The sequence below is a fragment of the Microtus oregoni genome, unplaced genomic scaffold (assembly GCF_018167655.1).
Source record: "Microtus oregoni isolate MIOR12 unplaced genomic scaffold, Mior012 000021F_ref0000039, whole genome shotgun sequence".
Lineage (NCBI taxonomy): Eukaryota > Metazoa > Chordata > Mammalia > Rodentia > Cricetidae > Microtus > Microtus oregoni.
This window is the reverse complement of record NW_024543080.1, coordinates 752,860-775,312: the sequence shown is the minus strand read 5'-3', so window position 1 is coordinate 775,312 and position 22,453 is coordinate 752,860. Positions and strand designations below refer to the sequence as shown.

Genomic DNA, 22,453 nt, shown 5'->3' with positions numbered 1-22,453 from the left:
GGGCGGGGCCTGCTCGGATGACTGAAGCGGTGCCCAAGCGCACGCGGTGGGCGGGGAAGGGGTCAGGTGCGGGCCAAGGCAAGGGGACACTCACGTCCCCAGCGCGCCACTCCAGGGGCTTCCGTCTGCACGTGCCCCGGCCGTGCCACTCGCGCTGGCTCCACCAGGCTGCGGATGGCTCGCGCCCGCGCTCCGGGCTCCGGGCTCGGGGGTTCGCTTCTTTGTTCCCGCCCACGCGAGGCCCATTTTGACGGATCGCGTTCGCGGCTCGCCGGTGGCCAATCGGCGCACGCGCCCTGTTTTCCACGCCCCTTGGGGGCCCCGGAGCACCGCCCCTCAGCCTGCTCACGTGGTCCGGGCCTGCGCTGCTCCTCTGCTCTTTGGGGTGCAGCACCTAGGGCGGCTTGCTCTGCCATCGCGAGTCCCCGGAGCCGGCCTGTGTGCGTTCTCGCTTCTAGTCTCTCGTCGCTGCCAGCGCTCCGACCGTTGCTGGGCGTCCCGGTGCGCAGGCGGCGCTCTCCCGTTTACCAGCGAGGCCGAGCCCGTGGTAGCATCCGGCAGGGAAATGGTTGTGGTTTCGGTGCCCGCCGAAGTCACAGTTATCCTGTTAGATATCGAAGGTACCACAACCCCGATTGCTTTCGTGAAGGTGAGGGGCGGAAGGGAGCGGCGGAGTTATTTGTGCCTAAAAGCGTCTGAAAAAGAAATTTTAAGTGTTGCGGATTTTGCCTGCGGGCTCGAGGAGACGTGATGTGGATTTGCGTCTCTGGAATGGGGAAGAGCGACGCTGCGGGGGTGCTTTTCCTCGCGCCACCATCTTCTGCCTTCCCTGTCCTTGCTTTTGGCTAGGAAGAGAAGGATAGGAAGAAGTGGAGGTGGTCTCAGCAAAGACTTGGGGGAAGGCAGGTTAGCTGGGAGGAGTTGCGATGACGGCAGCGTCCGTGGCCTGGCAGGTAGATGTGTACCCCGTCGCCTGGTGCCTGAGCGTCCACCACGTGCTGGGTTGCAGCCTGGAGAGATAGTGGCCTTGGTTAGTGGTCCTTGAGGTTTAGGTCTTCCCAGTGCAAAAGATAGAAGGGAAAGTTTTTCCGGTGGCTCTGGTGCCTTGGGATCATTGCTTTCCGCACCATGTCTCCTGTGCTGGTAAGTGACTGAGCTGTGTACACGCTTACTTCTCTTGACCTCCAGAACACTAGACTTAAATTCCATTCATTGTCCCTAGAAAACCACGCTTTGCTTTCTTCCACGTACTCAATTTAATCACCCGTATTAACTGCAGATGTTTATGTAGAATAGCTGAGATAGGATAGGGGAAATTTCTATCGTCTAGTAAATTGTGCAGCCTGTTTTAAGTTCTCTTTTGGTTGTTCACGTTTTACAATTACCCGATTTTCTGAGTGTAGATCATAATATTTGTACACAATTTTAGATTTCCAAATGTAACAGCTACCTTGTTTTTATTTTTATTTATTTTTGTAAGGCAGAGTCACTCCCTCAATTTATAACCCAGGTTGACCTAAGACTCCCGGCAATCCTGCCTCATCCTCCAGGGCTGAGATTATAGACAAGTGTCACCAAACCTGGCAGCTGTCTACTTCCTCCACCCCCACCCCCCAGAAGAGTTATGGTGCTTTAGACGCATAATGGAGGTCCAGAAAAAGTCCACTTGGCCGCCATTTCCCCGAGATTTTAATTACAGAAGAGAGCAGTGGGAAATTTCAAGACTGCGTGAGTGCTGAAAAGTGTATCCGTTCTCATGTTATAGAACTAGCTGCTTTGTGTGTGTGTGTGTGTGGGCTGGGGGAGGCAGGCATAGGGGTTATAGGCTGTGTGAGTCCTCAGGAGGGCCGCCAGCACCCAGTAAGAAATGCTTAGAAAGTCTGAGGGACTAAGCTTTGGAACCCTCTGAAGAGAATGACCCAGTCACATCCGTCTCCAGCTTTTCAGCATGGAGCTGGGAGTTTAAAGGTGTTCTGTTAAAACATTGTTAGTCAGGTAGGTCTTGTTTCCTGCTGTTTACATATGAGATTTAAACTTGTCTTCAAAATTATGAAGATGTATGCGCTATCCGAATTTAATAAGGTTCCAAAAGGTTGCGTAATTTAAATGCCTTGGATTGGAACCCAAACTGTCATGATTAAAACCTCTTACTCTTGACTGGATGGGCTCATTGGTAGAAGCTTATCCAGCCTGGTGTTAAAACAGCCAGACATTAGGTGTCTCAGGGTTTTTTTTATTGCTGTGAAGAGACACCATGACTGTGGCAACTCTTACAAAGGAAAACAGTTAATTGAGGGGGCTCGCTTGCAGTTTCATAGGTTCGGTTCATTATCATCAGAGCTTGGAGCATGACAGCATGCAGGCAGATGCATGCTGGAGGAATAGCTGAGAATCCGGCATCTTGTAAGCAAAGGAAGTGGGCTGTCACACTGAGTGAAGCTTGAGCAAAGATACCTCAAAGCCCACCCCCACAGTGACCTACTTCCTCCAACAAGACCATACACACCTACTCCAACAAGGCCACACCTCCTAGTAGTGCTACTCCCATTCGGGGGCCGTTTTCTTTCAAACCACCACACTAAGTATGGTGTTGAAGGTCTGTGATCCCATTACTAAGGAGGTAGGCACTGTAGAATTCCAAGGTCATCCTTAGCTAAAGAGCAAATTTGAGGCTAGTCTGGGCTACATAAGACTCTCTGTTTTAAAAAAGAGCCACTCAATATTTCTGTTATTGCACCTAACAATTTTAAATTAATTAGTTATTTTTATTTCATGTGCAAAGACCACTTTGTCTTTTTTCCCCCCCTGTGGTGAAGTAATGAGCATTTCCTTGAGCCTTCTTTTAGCCTGGGAAGACAAACTAGCACCAGTCAGCAGTTTTCGTGGTTATCTTACTTGGGAAACCAGCTATCGCTGCTGAGCTTGGGGAAAATTCTCATTTGATAAAATGCTTGCTGTTTCATGCCTTTTCTCTCATTGCATGTAAAAACAGTTGTGATAGTATTAATCAGTACTGAATCATTACCTCAGAGGGAACTCCCACAAGGTTCGGTCCTTGTTTTCATGAAATGATGGTCCTGTTTTCATGCCGATCGGTGCACAGCCTTGTTTTATGTGTTTCCGTTTGCTGTAGTTTGTGTGTGTGTAGGGAGACTCATTAGTACTGCAGTATAGCCATGTGTGTTTTCTCCACACGGTACTTCATGGCTGCCTTGAGCTGGGGAAGCACTAACAGCACATGGACACTCGCTGCCATTTTTAAAGCACAGCCACCAACTACGTGATGAACGGCAAATTGTTTGTGTGGGAGCTTAAGTAGGCGTCCGTTGTTTCTCCTCCTGGTCAACTGGGCTGCGGGCATCTTATCCTTGGGAAACCTTAGTGGTCTTTGTTTGCTTTTTGTTTTTTGGGGTTTTTTTGATATGATAACAAGCATGTGGAGAGTCTGAGGCAGGAGGATTGTGAGTTTTAGGGCAGCTTAGGGTGCATAGCGAGACTTTATCTCCAAAGACAAAAATTAAGTATTCCTTCTAATGTATAATTCCAGGAAAGGGCTCGTGTAGATTGTGTGATTCAAGATTACAGTTTAGTGGTTCATTTTTTTAGAATATTACCTTTTATGATATAGAACATGATCTATAATCTTTTAAAAAGATTTGACACTTGAATTTTTTATATTTGTTTTGTGTATGTGTATGGTGTACACATGCCACGGTGTATGTCTGAAGGTCAGAGGACAGCCTGTGGGAGTATGTTATCTCTTTCCACCATGTGGTTGTCAGGCTTGGGAGCAAGCACCTTTACTTGCTGAGCCATCCTGCTGGCCCAGGCTTTGCTTAGAAAAGATTGCGATGGTGAGGGTTATCAAAGCAGTGCTCAGGGCTGGAATTTGAACTTTGAGAATTAGATACTTGTTGGTTATGAACAAAAGAGGTTATGGTTAACCAAAAATCCCTCAGTTTTCAGTTCAAAATCTCTCAGAGCTGGGGAGATGGTGTAGTTAGCAAAGTATTGATCGCATGAACCTGAGGACCTGAGTTCTGACCTAGAACACATGTAAAAAGTAAAAAAACAAAACAATACCAAGCAAACAAAAGCCCACCAAATCTGGAGCATTCCTGTAATTCCTGTGGACCCCAGGGCTCTGCTGGCCCTCCAGTCTCATCAACACAGCAAGCTCCAGATGGAGTCAGAGTTGCTGTCCCTAAGGTGAACAAGTGCTTACAAGTGCTTGGCTTTGCTTTATTGTCTCCAGAGGTACATCCACCCCCTCTTCCAAGCCCCTTGCTATTAATGTTCAATTGGAATCCAGGGAGTTGGTGCTAGTGAGCTCTGCCACTTGACGACAGCTGCCCCTGGGGCCTGGATGACCTTACCTTGGTACTGGATTTGAGTAGCTTGTAATTGAGTTCTGGATATACTTTGGGACAACAGTAAACCCTCTTGGAACCTCAGCTTCTTCATCTACTAAATAGATGGATAGAATAAATGTGAGTTCTCTACACCCCCCCCCCCCAGAGTCTAGGAATCTGGGCCTGGCTGACACTCAGAAACTCACTGAGGATCTGACATTCTGTCTGCTGAGTTACTTTTAAAAACCTTACTCCACACCCACAGAGACAGTGGGGCTGATCTATTGGGAGCTCACCAAGGCCAGCTGGACTGTGACTGATAAAGCATGGGATAAAACCGGACTCTCTGAACATGGCGAACAATGAGGGTTGCTGAGAAGCCAAGGGCAATGGCACGGGGTTTTGATCCTACTTCATGTTCTGGCTTTGTGGGACCCTAGCCAGTTTGTATGTTCACCTTCCTAGACATGGACGGAGGGGGGAGGACCTTGGACTTTCCACAGGGCAGGGAACCCCGACTGCTCTTTGGACTGGAGAGGGAGGGGGAGAGGAGTGGGGGGAGGGGGAGAAAGGTGGGAGGAGGGAGAGGGAAATGGGAGGCTGGGAGGAGGCGGAAACTTTTTTTTTCTTTTTCTCAATAAAAAATTAAAAAAAAAAAAGATTGCCAGAGACAGCAAACCAAGAAAAAAAAACCTTACTCCAGTTCTTAGCCGGTTGTAATGATCCCAGTTCCTAGCTGGTTGCAATGATCCCAGTTCCTAGCTGGTTGTAATGACCCCAGTTCCTAGCTGGTTGTAATGACCCCAGTTTCTAGTTGGTTGTAATGACCCCAGTTCCTAGCTGGTTGTAATGACCCCAGTTCCTAGCTGGTTGTAATGACCCCAGTTTCTAGTTGGTTGTAATGACCCCAGTTCCTAGCTGGTTGCAATGATCCCAGTTCCTAGCTGGTTGCAATGACCCCAGTTCCTAGCTGGTTGTAATGACCCCAGTTCCTAGCTGGTTGTAATGACCCCAGTTCCTAGCTGGTTGTAATGACCCCAGTTCCTAACTGGTTGTAATGACCCCAGTTTCTAGCTGGTTGTTATAATGGAACTTGTTGTGGTGACTCATAACTCATAAGCTAGGGTTTATCTTTTCTTTAGTTACAGTTAACCTCCAGAACAGAATTTATGAGTTGGGCACTTTTATTTGGAGTGCAGATACCAGCTTTCAAAAGGGAACCCATTGTTTGGGTTCTGCCTCACTCACCTCCCTGGGACAGGGATAGTTTGTGAGCCCTTCTGGCCCCCAGGGCACCGTGGCAATGTGCATCTCTTAGTTTCTGATCTTGTCCTCGAGAAAGATGTTTAGTCCTCAGTACTGTAACTGCTGGGAGGTTCTGGAGATAGTGTGGCCGTTCTGTAAAGCAATTCCCTTGTTAGAAGTGTCCAAAATAAGCGTGGGAGGCAGTTATTTTAGTCTGGTATGGAGGCACATCCCTGTTATCCTAGAGGCTGTGACAGGAAGATTATGAGTTGGAGAACAGTTTAGGCTCGACATTACTCCGTACCTTTAAAAAATTAAAATTAAAAGGAAATTAATTTTAATTAATTTAATTAATCCTTTCAATTAATCAAATTAAAAGAAAAATCACAGTAAGCGTAGAGCTCGTTTGCCAGTGAGCCCAGCAGAATAGGTGATGGGAGCCTCACTTCTCACCAGCAGAGCATGCCGAGGTCATTGCCACAGGCTTGCTGGTTTCACTGGCATGTGTCCATACTGCAGAGACAGTGGTCAGATCATGAGGTTAGTAGATCTTAGGGAGCCATAGAATGTAATGGTATGAATTGTCTAATTCACATCCTCCAGCCACTCTGCGGGTGAATATTATGAATGAATATGCTGAGACTCAGAGGCTTGGGTTGAATCGCCCCTCCCATTCCCCTCCCTCCATCTGCTGGGTATGAAACTGTGTGTGGGCATGACAAATTAGCACGTTCTACCCACCCCCCGAGCTTTATCCTCAGCCCACAGTACTATTTTTGAAGGGAGAAAAAGGGCAACATTATAATTTACGTATATGATAAAACTAAGTTGTTCTTGCATGGGTGGGTAGGTTTCTCCGAAGTCACAAGAGAAGTTCCTACTCCTTGTCCTCTGTATGAAGCTGCCTTGAGACGACGCCTCCCATGTTAAAGGCAGCCTCATTCAGAGTGCTTGTCTTTACAGCCAGTGTTGTGCTGTCTCCCAATAAACACTCCTACCTGCTTTGAGCTAAGTGAATGCTTTACTTTTTTCTTTCTTCCTTTTTTCTTTTTTGGGTTTTCAAGACAAAGTTTCTCTGTCTAGCATTGCCTGTTCTGGAACTTGCTCTTTAGACCAGGCTGACCTCATATTTACAGAGATCTACCTGCCTCTACCTCCCAAATACTAAAGGTGTGCACCAACATCTTTACCAAACTCTTTAGCCATAGTTATGTATGACTAGCTACTCTTGGCTATTGCATTTATTTTCTCATAATTTCATTTAGGATAAATGGCTTCTAATTTGTTTTTTATGGTGAGTAGCTTTTTAAAATATTACCAATAAGCCCAGTGTGGTCGCATGTGTCTATAATGCTAGCACTCAGGTTCTTGAGTTTCAGACCAACCTGGGCTAAGAGTCTATCTCACACCTGACCAAAAAATACTTTTTAAATCTAATTTTATTGTTGACACAGGGTCTCACAAAGCTCAGGCTAGCCTCCAGCTTCCTCCATAGCCAAGGATGACCTGAAACTCCTGATTCTTTGGCCTTTACCCAAGTTCTGGGATTATAGGCATGTTGCTGTTAACATGGATTGACTTTTTAAAAGTTAAACTTTATCAGTTTTGTGCTCTATTATAATTACATGTTTTGGGCTGGTGATATGCTTCACTGGGTAAAGGCATTTGCCTGCAATCCTCATGACCTGAGTTTATCCCCAAGACCCATGAAGGAAAGAACAGACTCCTGACTGGTACACACATGTGTTGATGGAGGTTTCTGTTCCACCCAGTTCTGCAGCCATTCAGTCCCAAAGAAACACACAGAGGCTTACATTAATAATAAACTCGTTGGCCTATTAGCTCAGGTTTCTTATTAACTCTTACATCCTACATTAACCCATAATTCTTGTCTGTATCAGTGACATGGGTTGTTACCTTTTATCAGCAAGGCATTCTCATCTTGCTTCCTCTGCATCTGGGTTACAACTGCAGACTCAACTTTTCCACTTCCCAGATCTCCTGGTCTTGTTGCTTGCTTCTACTTCCTGCTTGGTCACCCTGCTTATACTTTCTGCCTGGCTACTGACCAAGCAGTGTTTTATTCAAACAAGTAACAGATCTTTACAAAGTACAGGACCATTGTCCCACAACATCCCCCCCTCCACACACCTTTTTCTTTTTATTTATTTTTTTGAGTCAGGGTTTCTCTGTGTATCTTTGGCTATCCTGGAACTCACTCTGTAGACCAGTCTGTTTTTGAACTCAGAGAGAGCTGACTGCCTCTGCCTCCCAAGTGCTGGGATTAAAGGTGTGTACCACCATACTCAACTACTTGCTTTCTCTCTTTTTTTTAAAACAGACTTTATTTTTTTCTTTTCTTTCCCAAGAGAAAATACATATTTTTTAAACACACTGTGACCGTTTTAGAGGTTTTCTTCATCTTTTAATCTATATTTACTGTAAATCTTTTTCTGACCACATGAGTCTTTAACTTGCTAGGCCATGTGGCTAGGATTAAAGCCGTGGCTTTGATGACTGGCTCCACCCCATTCCTTAGCTTTCTCAGAGTCTAGCTTCATGACAGAGGTACTGGTGGGAGCCATGTTTATTGCCAGAACTCTATAGAGTTTCAAGGTCCCTGCCACCACCTAGAAGCATGCTCTCAGCTATTCATAAAACACCATTTAAGTGTTTGCTGGCAGGTCCTCTTAACACAGCTCAAGGTTTTTGCAGTTAAAGCTGAGTCAGGAACCCTGTCTTAAATGAGACGCACTTGCCTCTAGCAAACAGAGCCCACCCAAGAAAATACTGCTACCAAGAAGCTGTGCTTAACTGTTTTTGTGTGTGTGTATGTGTGTGTGTGTCTAGAATTACTTCCTAAACTCTCAGGTTTTAATGGATTTAGCTGTCCATGTTGGCACCATTTGTTGCCAGAGTTTCTGTCTGCCCGATCCCGCAGCCGTTCAGCCCCAAAGAAACACACAGAGGTCTACATTAATTATAAACTGGTTGGCCTATTAGCTAAGACTTCTTATTAGCTAATTCTTTTATTTTTTATTTTTTTTTTGGATTTTCGAGTCAGGGTTTCTCTGTAGCTTTTGGTTCCTGTCCTGGAACTAGCTTTTCTAGACCAGGCTGGCCTCGAACTCACAGAGATCCGCCTGCCTCTGCCTCCCGAGTGCTGGGATTAAAGGCGTGCGCCACCACCGCCCGGCTTATTAGCTAATTCTTACATCTTAAAGTAGCCCATGATTCTTGTCTGTGTTAGCCCCAGCCACATGACTGGTACCTTTATCAGTGAGGCATTCTCATCTTGCTTCCTCTGTGATGACTGCTGACTCAGCCTTTCCTCTTCCCAGAATTCTACTCTGGGCGCCCCACCTATACTTCCCGCCTGGCTACTGGCCAGTCAGCGTTTTATTCAAACAAGTGACCCATCTTTATAAAGTATAAGACCATTGTCACACAACACACATGCTGTGGAACACAGAATGCAGTATGGATGCTCACTTGTACTCCCAGTACCAGAGACCAGGTTAGGGAGGTGTTGATTAGGAGAGTTGAAGCTCATTTCAGCCTGCACTAGAGTAGACCTTGGCCTAAAAAGAAAGATAGATGAAGTTATATCTTTCCAAAGTTTTTAATTAGACTATATTAATTATAAAGTATGGGCTCATTATGATAGTTTCATACATGTATGTACTATGACCATACTCTCTCTCCATAACCCTTTCTTGCCATTTCCCTACGCTCGCTAAACCCCTGCCTCTTCTGACCAGTCCCCCTTCATTCATGACTTTTTTCTTTTTTTGGTGACCCACTGAGTGAGTTTAGTTGCCACAACACTGAAGAAAACGCCCCATCTCCCCACCACCCACTCACTGGTTTAGAGCAGCAGGAGGAGGTGGAGCAAAGGTAGGGAGACCCACCCAGAGGGCACCCTACCAGAGCCGTTCTCCTTCCCTTTGTGTTTTATATTGCCCACAACAGGGTTTTACGTTTGGTATTGTGTTTTATTTCTTGCTTTGAAAATTGATTTGTTTTTAAGAACCACTAAGCCATTTCATTTCCCGTTTCCTTTGATCTTAGGGAGACTGTGGCCTCTTAGTATTGCCCGTGTTATCTTATGTTCTGGGTCAACAATTCTTGAGGTCTCAGCCTCTATCACTCGTCCTCTCTGGTTCCCCTGGAAGACTTTAATGGACTTTCTTTAAGTAGCTGCACACTGTTCCTAGGAGGAATCTCTCGTCGCCCATCTTCTTCAAAGAGAACTTGAATAAATATTGCAGCCACTGTTTTATTTTTATTGATCCTGTGATGTTTTCATTAAAACAACCACAGCCATAAAGCACATCCATATTTTGACTTCTAAACATTTACGAGGCAGCTTCTACAGTTAGATCGTCAGAAACGTTGTCTTAATGGCTCCATGAGCTGTCATTGAGCTGCGTGGAATAATATAGATTGCTGTTTGCACGGTATCTCCGTCAGCACTTAGTGGAGTTAATCATAGTTCCCTGAAAAGCAAACACTCTCATAAAGATTTCCAGCCTCCCCTACCCCCAGAGATTAAACCTACCCTTGCACATGCTAGACAAGCACTTTGCCGCTCCGCTGTTGTTCTGCCCCTAACCTTTTGTTCTGTGTGCTGCTAAGTCTAAATCCCTTAGACGTCTGGTGCACTAAAAACACGTAGGTTTATTTGTAGGCTCCAGGGTTAACAGCATCATGGTTTTCATACTAGAATATTTTGAAATTGCCAGCAAATGTGTTATAACTAAAATTAAAAGTTATGATCATTCTGGAATTACTTTTTAGGCCTGAACATTTCATTGGATTGTGTATTAAGCACTAGCTTTTTCAGTTTAATTTTCTTTTGAGATAAGGTCTCTCTAAGTAGACCAGCCTGGCCTTGTTCTGGATGTCTGGTCCCCCTCCCCTGTTGGAATTAAAGGCATGTACCACCACACCTGGCTTCCGTTTCTTTGCTAAACTTTTTTTTTATTACATATAGGTACTTTGCATGTTTGTATATGATTGAAGATACTTGTGAAGCCAGTTTTCTCCTCCCACCATATGGGTCCCAGGGTACTGGACTTGGTGGCAAGTGCCTTCACCCAGTGAGCCAGCCCCCCTTTTTTTTGTTTATTTTTAATAGTGTGTGTGTGTGTGTGTGTGTGTGTGTATAGGGGTGTGTGAGAGAGGGAGGGAGGGTATATGACTGGTGTGTGTGTGTGTGTGTGTGTGTGTGTGTGTGTGTGTGTGTGAGCACGCTTACACATATGTCCATGGAGTCCAGAGGCATCAGATCTCGTGGAGCTGTAGTTATAGGTGGTCCAGCAGTCTAATGTGGATTCTGGGAATTGAACTCTGGACTTCTGGAAAGAATAATGTGTGTTGTTAACCCTGAGCCATTTTCCGGCTCCCATGTATGCATACATACACATGGATGTATGGAGCACAGGGCCTCTTACACTTCAACCCTGTGTGTCCCCAGCCCCACTGCTAGCTTTAGAAGGCATGTTCTAGAGTGTTATATATGTGTAATGGTATATGGTGTAATTAATTATTGGCCATTTCCGTAAGCACCTTAAAGGCATTTTATGTTCACATAGAAACCGAGTAAGTGTTCAAGAATGGATGAAATCTTCAGAATGCACTGTCTGTTTCTCTGCTGTACAGTAGTACTTTCTCACCAAGTAGGACAGACAGATAGCTAACACATGGCCTCTAGATGATGCAAACATGCTGGGTGTCTTTCTTTTTACTCTGCCTTCTAGCTTTCTGTTTATCCCACCATGGGGTGGGAGGCTTTATAGGTAAGGATGGGGGCACGATGGATGAGAAGTTGGTTTAAATAGTCTCTAGCGTTTCAGGCTTTCTCCAAAAGTTTACAATTATCTCACACTTTGCACCTCTTCTCTGGGAGTTCTCCGAGAAGAGTGGCTGCAAACTTCTGACCCCACTATTTCCCCACTACACGCACACCTGCCCAGATTTCTAATACATACCCAGACCCTTGTTTTGGTCTTAAGGAAAATTATGCACACCAAGAAAACAGTTTTGTTCATATTGATCTATTAACTATTAGATATTCTAACTTTATTCCATGGCTGTTACTGGTAACTTCAGTTTTCTGCACAGTACCCATGTGTATTTGTATGTGTATGTGAGTGTAGTGTGTGTGGGAGAGAAAGAGAGAGAGCGTAGTGTGTGTGGGGGAAAGTATAGTGTGTGTGTATGTGTATGCGTGTGTGTCCATTCGTTAGTGCTGTGGCTCAGAAGCTTTGGAGGGGCCCCATGAAGTGAGCAGGCAGTGTCACCTGCAGCACACTGGGTGTACTGGTCCTGGAGGTGGGATCGGGAAAGGTGTGCATTTGTTTCTGTACATGATGGTAGTATGTGCTCATGCTGTGTGACCTGGAGGACCTGTTTTAATTACATAAGACATAGAGAGTCCATACATGATGGCAGCATGTACTGATGCTGTGTGACCTGGAGGACCTGTTTTAATTACATAAGATATAAGAGGACTCATATATTATGGTAGCATGTGCTAATGACGTGTGACCTGGAAGACCCGTTCTAATTACATAAGACACAGAGAACCCATACATGATGGCAGCGTGTGCTGATGCCGTGTGACCTGGAGGACCTGTTCTAATTACATAAGACACAGAGATCCCACTTTGCCAGGAAGAGGATTGTATATTTTCAGGGCCTTCTGTGCACTCTGGTGTGGTATGGATATATTTGAAAACCTGTTATTTTTACACTGAGTAGACCAGGTGACTAGGCCTGAGAGCCTTTTCTGATTGCGGTGTATCTTTGTAGAAATTAGTTTGGATTAACGTCTAACCTCTAGTCCTACATAAGTATTTATCATATTGGAATTAACACTGAGCAGTAGAGGACTTTTCATTGTGTTATAGTTTTGGTTGTGAGCCCAGCCTTTAATGGCCGAGCCGTCTCTCCAGCCTGTTAATTATTACTATTATTATTGCTCTTTTGTTTCTGAGACAAGCTCTCATTGTGTAGCTCTGGCTGGCCTAGAACTCATAGAAGTCCATGCTCTACCACACCTGACGAAGGACTTTTCATTTTAAGGAGGAGCAGTAAACTTCAGTACTTTGTTCATATGAATATCAACATGAAAAATGTTTGTTTAGGGAAACATGTTAGAAGAGTGCATTTTCTTTTCTTTCTTCTTCTTTTTTTTTTTTTTTTTAGACCGAGTTTCTCTGTAGCTATGCCTGGAACTAGCTCTTGTAGACCAGGCTGGCCTTGAACTCACAGAGATGTGCTGGGATTAAAGGCAGTGCACCACCACTGCCTGGCAGAGGAGTGCATTTTCAAGCAATATTTTATCTATTAATAAACAATTTTAGTTACTTCTTCCCTGCTGGACCAACAGTGACAAAGTCCTGATGGAGAGGTGACAGGGAATGAGAAGATAGAGGGGGGAAATATATATATATATATATATATATATATATATATATATATATATAGTGTGTGTGTGTGTGTGTGTGTATGTGTGTCTATAAATGCTGGGTTCTGGCCATCTTGCACAAACTTTGTTTTATGTCAAGCAAATTTATTAAAAAGTACAGCATCATATATACTGTTTGCAAGGGAAAAATGGCCATGGTCAGCAGAGAGCCAAATCAGACAATGTGTCAGCAGAGAGCACAGGACGTCTCAGACTCAGCTGCCTTAGAACTGATAACCACAGCCAAGGAGGAAGAGGTGGGTCTTCAGAAGCCACAACCTTGACTCCTCTGAGGCACTGGCTCCAGCTCTCAACCAGTCCTGCCAAGTCCACTCCTGTGTCAGGGCCTGGTATGCCCCAACATAGAAACTATTTTTCCTTAACGAGACACAATTCACACAGCCATCTTGGAAGGGCATCTCAGGCATTATCCATCCTGAAGATCTACCCGCATTTATTATACCAAACACCTTTTATCCCCCAGGTAAGCCAAGGTGGATACCCATTAATATTCTCTTTTCAGGGGACGTGGGGCTACCGAAACACCTGCAACTTAAGTCACCAGCTTTGGCAACAACACCTCTCCCCAGGCCATCTACGTTTTAACAGAGGAGAAGGAGCCATACATCCTGGCCTTTGTCAGGTGGCTAGCTTGTTTGGCAGGATTGCAGCTGTCTTGGAAATTAAGCATGGCCAGAGAGCCTGTCTGTAAACATTTTGTATGAAATATGGGCCCACAGCTCCTCTGAGGCGCTGGCTCCAGCCCTCAACCAGTCCTGCCAAATCCACTCCTGGACAAGGACACTGAGCCCTTTGTCCCTTTGTCTTTTCATTGGGGCCTCTGAAGAAGTCTTAGGTCGGTCCGACTCCCACACCATCTACCATTTCTCCTCTTCAGCTATCCCCCAACATTTGCCCTTCCTGACTATTTATCATCTCTCTCTCCTCTTTTGAAAATAATATCCCACAGGGTCCATGTAGTGCTGCTCATGTGCCCATGGTAATGGTGTGGGGCCAGCCACTGGAGCAGCGTGTCCTCGGTAGCTTTGTCAACTTGACATCACCTAGAGTCATCAGGGAAGAAGCCCTTTATCATTGCTTAGACCAGATTGGCCTGAGGGGGACTATCTTGATTATTGATTGATTGGGGGTGGGGTCCAGCTCTCTGGACAGCACCATCCTTGGCAGTGACCCTGGACTGTGTAAGAAGCTAGCAAAGCAGTCTTCTTCCAGAGCTTTGCTTCATGCTCCTGCTTAAGCTCCTGTCCTCACTTCCCCTATGGCTGTCTTAGTTAAGGTTTCCCTTGTATGATGAAACACCATGACCAAAAGCAAGCTGGAGAGGAAAGGGTTTATTTGTCTTCAAAAGGAAGTCACAACAGAAGCTCAAGCAGGGCAGGAACTTGGAGGCAGGAGCTGATGTAGAGGCCATGGAAGATGCTGCTTACTGGCTTGCTCAACTTGCTTTCTTACAGAACCCACCATCACCAGCGCAGGGATGGCAACACCCATAATGGGCTGGGACCTCCCCCATAAAAATACCCTACAGACTTGCTTGCTACTGAACCTTATGGAGGGAGGCATTTCTTTAACTGAGGTTCCCTCCTCTTTGATGACTCTAGATTACCTCAAGTTGACATAAAACTAGCCAACACAATGGTGGACTGAGACCTGAACATAAAAGCCAAATAAATCCTTCCTCCCGGGCTGGAGAGATGGCTCAGTGGTTAAGAGCACTGGCTGCTCTTCCAGAGGTCCTGAGTTCAATTCCCATCACCCCCACATGGTGGCTCACAACTCTCTGTAATGAGATCTGGTGCCCTCTTCTGGTCCTCAGGCATACATGCAGGCAGAACACTATACATAATAAAAAATAAAGTCTTTAAAAAAAAATTCTTCCTCCCTTAAGTTGGTCTTTGTCAAAATGTTTTATCACAGCAACAGAAATTGGAACAGTGGGCAGTTGGGGGAGGCTGCTTGTTCATTTCCCGGCTGCCTAGAGTCCCAAAATAATCACACATAAATCTATATTAATTGTAGTACTGTGTTGGGGGCCAGCCCCAACAAAAATACCTTTCTCCAGAGTGGAGGTGTGGAAATTTAGGAATATAGTAAAATGTACAAAGACGTGAACAAAAATAATAAAATACAGAAACCTATAGGACAGGATCAGTAGGGAACTTTTCAGTGGTTGCCAGTGTTTAATTTCCAACTGGTTAATATACCCCGACACCAAAAGGTAGGAGTAAAACAAATGACTGCATTGACATACCAATTGAAAGTCACAGGGTACATTCATCACACTCACACCCTAGACTCACACCCTAGACCAAACATTCTGTAGGCAAACCACTCCCTGGGTAGAATCCCAAGTGATTTCTTTAATGGTCTGTCCTATCCCTTTAAGAGACAAGCCCTGCCCACCCCCTCACCCCCCTACCCCCCCCCCACCCCTGTCCGCTGAGGCAGGCATATTTTTCCTTCCTGCTTGCATCCCGAGTCTCTTTCTGTCTCCCTGTCGAAGAGGCAGCTCTGTCTCTCCCTTCTCCCCACTTCTCCCCTTTCCCCTTCTGTTTCTCTGTCTCTCTTTGCCTCTCTCTCTCTGCCCTTCTCCCTTTCTCCCCTTTCTGATGTGGGAGTGTCATATATCAATCTGTTGATTTCATTGGTTAAAAAAATAAACTGCTTGGCTGGCCCTCATAGGTTAGAACACAGGTGGGTGGAGTAAACAGAACAGAATGCTGGGAGGAAGAGGAAGTGAGCTCAGACTCCACAGCTCTCCTCTCGGGAGCAGACGCCTCAGAGAGACGCCATGCTCCCCGCTCCCGGGAAGATGCATGCGATGAAGCTCCGACCCAGGATGGACGTAGGCTAGAATCTTCCTGGTAAGACCGGTGCTACACAGATGATAAGAAATGGGCTAGTCCAGGTGCGAGAATTAGCCTAGAAGAGGCTAGATGGAAATGGGCCAAGCAGTGTTTAAATGAATACAGTTTGTGTGTTGTTATTTTGGGCATAAGCTAGCCAAGCAGGCGGCCGGGGTGCTGGGAACGCAGCCCCACTGCTCTTATTTCAACACCTTTCCCCTCCATAACCCACTAAATATCCAGCCTCACCTGCTGTCTCTTACCCGCCATACAGCTCCCTGCCCTGGACCAGCTGCCTTCGGAGACCTGTGGAGTGGTCTTTTGGCCTGCCATCAGTCTGCCTCTCGTGGGACTGACTGCCCCATTGAGATCTCTCACCTACCACATGGCTGGGACTTGTGGCCTGCTGCAGCCACTTGAGAAATTGTGCCATCCCTGCCTGGGGTGGCTGCTCTTGGGACCTGAGGCGAGGTCTCATGGCCCACTGGGCCTACTGCGGCCACTTGGGGATTATCCGCATTTTACTTAATCCATTACAGTTTCCATTAAGGGAACTGAATTTAGTTGGATCCTTAGACTTGTAGTAGGAACCAACTACTTCCCTATTTCAGAAGCACAAGGTTTGGCAACTAGCCACACCTGTTGACAATAGCTTTGTGAGAGCAGAACTCTGATTTACAACTAGGTGGGACCTTTGTTTGAGCACAGTAACCTTGAATAAACTAGAAACAAGTCCCAAACTCTTTTGGCCTCTACAATACTGTTTGGCCAATAGCTTAAGTGTATTTCTGGCTAACTCCTATATCTTAAGTTAACCTATTTCCATTAATCTTTGTGCCATGTGACTGTGGTTTACTGTGTAAAGTTCTGGCATCTGTCTCTGGTGGGACTATGTGGCTTCTTCCTGACTCCACCTACTATCTCTGTATATTTCTTTGAGCCTAGCTTTACTTTGCTGAAAGCAGCTTCTTTATTAACCAATAAGAGCAATACATATACAGAAAGACTTCCCACACCAGTGGGCAACCTGCCAGTGCCCATATCCCCAAGGAAAAATGACCCCCTTGTTCCCCTGCAGCCAGCAGCCAGTAGGTCCTTTGCTGGGTGTGCATTCTGGCGTACCCTTCCCCCACCAATGTTGGACTTTTGACTGGCTTGATCTTGTTCATGGCATTTCCCAGCACATTCTGCCTCCTCATCCTTGAGATGTGCCCTGCGTTTTGGGAAAGTGGGGTTGATTTAGATGTGACATTAAGGTTAATAAAAGGAGTGCATGTTTGTACATTCCTTGAACGTCTATTATTGAAGATATCTGGATTCTTGAATTTTTCTATCTGTGAATGTGTGTGTACAGTGTGCATGCAGAGCCCCAAAGAGGGTAGTGTATCCCCTGATGGAAGTTAGAGGTGGTTGTGAGCCACCACGTGAGAGCTGGGAATGGGTCCTCTCCAAGAGCAGCCAGCGCTCTTAACCTCTCCAGCCCTGATGTCTGGGTTCTTATATCTGTCTTTGGTCTTTGTGGTACATCTGTGGCCTCTGGAAAACCCAATTCATACTCTCACTAAAAGAAAAGAAGGGAGGGGCGAAGGCAGTGACATCCTAAAATTTATCAGAAACTATTAATACTTGTTTGAAGGTGACTGAAACTCTGCTAACTTGTCTATAAAGTTTTCTTTATTATTGACAATATCAACATCTTAGTGTTCTGTGAAGGTACTTTGACTTTTCAGGTTCCGTAGAAGTTCCCAGAACACTCAAGGGTTTTGAGTTAATAGTTTTAGAATTTTTGTTTGGTTCTGTTACCATTTTCCTTTGGTTTCTTTTCTAGGCCAAAATGAGAGTATGTGAGCTGGGTGTGGTAGCCTGTGCCTGTAGTACCTGTAGTACTATAGTGCCTATAGTACCAGTACTCACTAGGTCAAGGCACATGGACGGGAGTTCTAGGCTAGCCTGGACGACATAGCAAACTTAGGTAGCAAAATATCCCCCCCCCCAAACTCTGTGTATTTCTTATTTTTGTAGAATTTATTAAATTAAAGTACCTTTTAGCCAAGCATGGTGTTGTATACCTATAATCTGGGAGGCTGAGGCATAAGGATTGCAAATGTGAGGCCAGTCTAGGCCCAATAGTGAGCCCCATCTCAAGAAGGCGAGTTTTTAATGAACAGAGTGAATTTAATCAGGCTTGTTGAATTTAACTCATTATAGAGTCTCACTTAAAATACAAGATCTCTGCAGCATGGATATACCGCACATGGGTTCTGCACTCAAGGTTGGATTTCTTCCGAAGACTGGCTGCACCACCTCACCCTGAACCTGCACGGTGCCCACTGTACTTGGCTGGTTCCCCCACTGCACTGCAGGAAAACCTTTGCACCTGCAGCTCCTCGAGCTCGTTGGCAGTGGGGGCTGGGCCTTCTCTTTGTAACCCACTTGTCCACTCCCTACTGAAGCATTACCATATCTTGATAATAGTAGACGATTGAAAGAAGCTGCTACATGTGCCGGAATATAATTTGAAGAGATACATGTATGTTTAGACATGTTAACTAAAGAGGATCCAAGAGTTATTAGTGTATCAGTAGAGCTTCTGCTTAGCAGGCTAAGGGCTCGGGGTTCAGTCCTCTGCACCAAACAATACTTTAAAAACTAAGTCATTTATGTGGTGTTTTGCTTGCATGCATGTCTGTGCACTACATGCTGGCAAGTTCTCTGGGAGGACAGAAGAGGGTGTGGGGTCCCTCGGGTCTTTGTCACAGTTGGTTGTGAGACCGATGTGGATTCGGGAATCAAATCCGGGTCCTCTGCAAGAGCCAGTTCTTAACTGTGGAGCCATCTCTTTAGCCTAGCCCCCAAATAAATAACATTTTGATCAATGAGAGATTATAGTCTCAGTGCATGAGTTACTGGCATATTATTTGTTAATGAGTTGCTTTGCATATAACTTTGTCTTCTGTTTGGTTTTTTAGTTTTGATTTTTTTTTTTTTTTTTTTTTTTTTGGTTTTTTCGAGACAGGGTTTCTCTGTGGTTTTGGAGCCTGTCCTGGAACTTGCTCTTGTAAACCAGGCTGGTCTCGAACTCACAGAGATCCGCCTGCCTCTGCCTCCCGAGTGCTGGGATTAAAGGCGTGCGCCACCACCGCCTGGCTGGTTTTTTAGTTTTTTGAGACAGGGTCTCGCATTGTATACCATACTGGCCTGGAACTCACTCACTATATATCTGAGGTTAGCTCACTCTGGGGCCGTTCCTCCTGTCTCAGTCTCCCAAGTGTGTACTCACAAGTGCAGGGCCTCACGCCTGCTGCATGTCTGCTGTAGAGTGCTCTCTAGGAATCCGAACCAAGAAAGCCACTTCCTCTCCTACATTGTCATGGCTTACCATCCAGCAGATGTCTGAGCCGGCCTCAGGATGGAGAGGGTTAGTGGTTAAAGGCACCTGCTGCTCTTGCTAAGGACCCACATTCCGTTCCCAGCATCCACATGGTAGCTCGCAATGTCTTAACTGTAGTTCCAGAGCACCTGGTGTCCTCTGGACATACGTACAAAGGGCCACACCCATACGCATAAAATAAAAATGAATAATAAAAAACAAAACAAAAATAAAGCAAGCAAACAGAAAGAATTTATGGTCTAACATGTAGTCTGAGAGTTAGCAGATTTGCATAAATAGCTGGGGAACTTGGTCTTTCTGGGCTACATGGTCTCAGCTCTGCCATTGTGGCCCCCAAATAGCCAGATAAATAAATGTAAATAAATGATTGTGGTTGAATTTCAATAAATCTTCATAAATGGAAGCAGGACCAGCTTGCCAGTTACTGCTCTAGTGTCCCTGTGTTAGTCTCCTTGTGTCCCACTGGGAGACCCACAGCAGCGATTTCCGTTGAGATTCCACTGCTGAAGTTGTTAGATGAGATTATAAAACACAGCTTACATGGTACAATTTAAAGAATAACATTCTTTTTCTTCCTGTCGTACCTTTTTCCCCAGGACACCTTATTTCCGTACATCAAAGAGAATGTCAAGGAGTACCTGCAGACACACTGGGACGAGGAGGAGTGTCAGCAGGATGTCAGCCTGCTGAGGAAACAGGTCAGGACTCTCCTCTTCCACATCCCAGAGTCTCAGAGTGGAGGGAACACGCTGTGAGCGCTGTCAGTCAGTGCCCTGGATGCTGAGGGGTGGAAGCTGCAGGGCCTTGTGGGCCTAGCCATCCACAGCGTGTCATAAAGCAAGCGAGTCATAGCAACTCGTCTGTGGAGTTGCTTCTCTCAGAGGCTGTTTATAAACTTGGGCCTTTCTGGTGGAGTCCAAGAGGTTTGGTAGAGTCATCACATCTCATTGATATCACCAGGTGACAGCACCTTGTCACTTTCTTCTGTCCTATCTCATGGCATGAAACTACCCCCTAACGGCCTCACAGGTCCCCACATCATGCTTCTCTGCCAGACTTCTCAACCAGACTGCACTCTGCTGCTCCAGTCAGTCTGTACTTTTTCCTTCCACATGGTGTGCTGGCGTCAGTGGCAAAGATCTTCATGGTGTGTGCCCCCCACCAGCCGTTTTCCTACACTGGATTGTGGAATGCTCTCTAAAAAACAGGTCTTTTATTTATGGTGAGAAGTTAGGTTTAGAAATAATTGTAACATCCATTGAATCATGCAGTGTTTGGGTTTGCTGAGTTTTCTGGATAATGTGAGGTCAGTGTGAAATAATCCCCTTCATCTTTTTATTGTCTCAAAAATGTTCCATACATACATATTTCATGTTCAGATAATGCATTACATTGTTACAGAGTCCTTGTATATGCATTTCTTTTAATTATGTGTATGTGTGTGCGTGTGTGCATGCATGCATCTATATACACACATGCCATGGTTCACTTGTGGAGGTCAGAGCACAAATTGAGAGAGTCATTTCTCTCCTTTTGATCATGTGGGTCCCCCAGAGATTGAACTCAGGTCATCAGGCTTAGTGGCAAGTGCTTTATACCTAGTGATCCATATTTGCCAGATCATTCCTTTAAGAATAATTTTTAACAGTTCTCAGGATAATTGATAGTCGGAGAAAACTGATCTGCCTGGTTTTGCTCTATCTTTTTTAATATAACTATGCATGGGTATGTGTGTGTGTGCAAGTATATGTGTGTAAGGCTCTTTAAATATATGCATGAACAGAGTTGATTTGTTTCTGATTTAAAGGCTGAGGAAGATGCACACCTGGATGGCGCTGTCCCGATCCCCGTGGCGTCTGGAAATGCAGTGGATGATCTCCAGCGGATGATCCAGGCCGTGGTGGACAATGTGTACTGGCAGATGTCTCATGACCGGAAGACCACGGCGCTCAAACAGCTGCAGGGTCACATGTGGAAGGCAGCTTTCGCAGCGGGCCGCATGAAGGCAGAGTATGTGCTCTAACGCTAAACCATTTCCCAGGCCTCAGATCCACAGCCCCCCCCTTCCTCTTTTTCCCGCGTAACTTGCACAGTTAGTAAAAATAAAGTTGCTAGGTGTGATAATACACCTTTAAATCCTAGCACTTAGGCAGAGGCATGAAGCACAAATTCCAATTGTTCTTAATAAAAATTCAGAGTCAGCTATCAGGGGTGAAAGCTGAAGGACAAGAGAAGCAGAGCGGCAGCCACTAGAGTTCTTACTTCTACCAATGCTCAGACCATAGGGTTGGTCCTGTCCTCAGACTGCACTGAGCTCCTGTCTCCTCCCGCCTTATATTCTTCTCCACCCCATCATATCACTCCTGTCTCCACCTCCCTAGTACTGGGATCACCTTTGTGTGAGCTCTGTTTCTCTTTTAGGCAGATTCAATCTTGTGTAGCCCAGGGTGGCCTTGAACTCACAGAGATCCCTCTGCCCCTGTCCCCCAAGTCCTGGGATTAAAGGTGTGTGCACCGTCCCCTGGCCTCTTGCTCTGTACTTTGATCTTCAGGCAAGCCTGATTTGTTAAAACACAAGCAAAATATCACCACAGAGGCAGGCAGGTTCTAGGCATGGCAAACCAAGGCTACATAGAGAGACCCTGTCTCAAGAAAGGTCAGATTGATGTTGCTCTCATTGTAGCTAATGAGTTGTTTTCTTTTCCCCTGGAAGCTGTGTCCCCCAGATCTGTGCTTTTGTGGGAGGTGAAAGACTTTGGTTCTGTTTTTTAATTCATCCTGGTGTGGTGTTGGGAGCTGGCCTTCCTGAGCCTTCTGTGGGCTAACCAGGTCACAGCCACCCTGTGGCAGGCACACAGTGACACCAGTGACAACACTCGATGACAGCGCTGGGGGTCACTTCTCTAGCCATCATGCTTTTTGCTGCTGAGAGAAGCGAGAGGGCTCAGCAGTCGGCTGGGCAGTTAGTAGTCCTGGGAGACCCAGTGCCCACTCTGACTGCCATGGGCACATACATACATTGTGCATGCAAAACAGTCAAACATATAAAATAATAAACATCAGAAAGAGAGAGAAGTAAGCCTGTGAAACCGTGTTACTTTGAGTTAGTCCCTGGCACTGTTAC

General features: G+C 45.6%; 1 protein-coding gene across 1 annotated transcript in view; it reads left to right on the top strand.

The window, feature by feature from the left end:
• Positions 1-357: 357 nt before the first annotated feature.
• Positions 358-22,453, top strand: part of Enoph1 (enolase-phosphatase 1) — a 29,821-nt gene continuing 7,725 nt past the window's right edge. Inside the window, exons 1-3 of the mRNA XM_041671152.1 lie at positions 358-649; positions 19,926-20,027; positions 21,137-21,339. Of these exons, the coding sequence (XP_041527086.1) occupies positions 566-649; positions 19,926-20,027; positions 21,137-21,339 (389 nt within the window). The 5' untranslated portion in view covers positions 358-565. The remainder of the gene's footprint in view (positions 650-19,925; positions 20,028-21,136; positions 21,340-22,453) is intronic.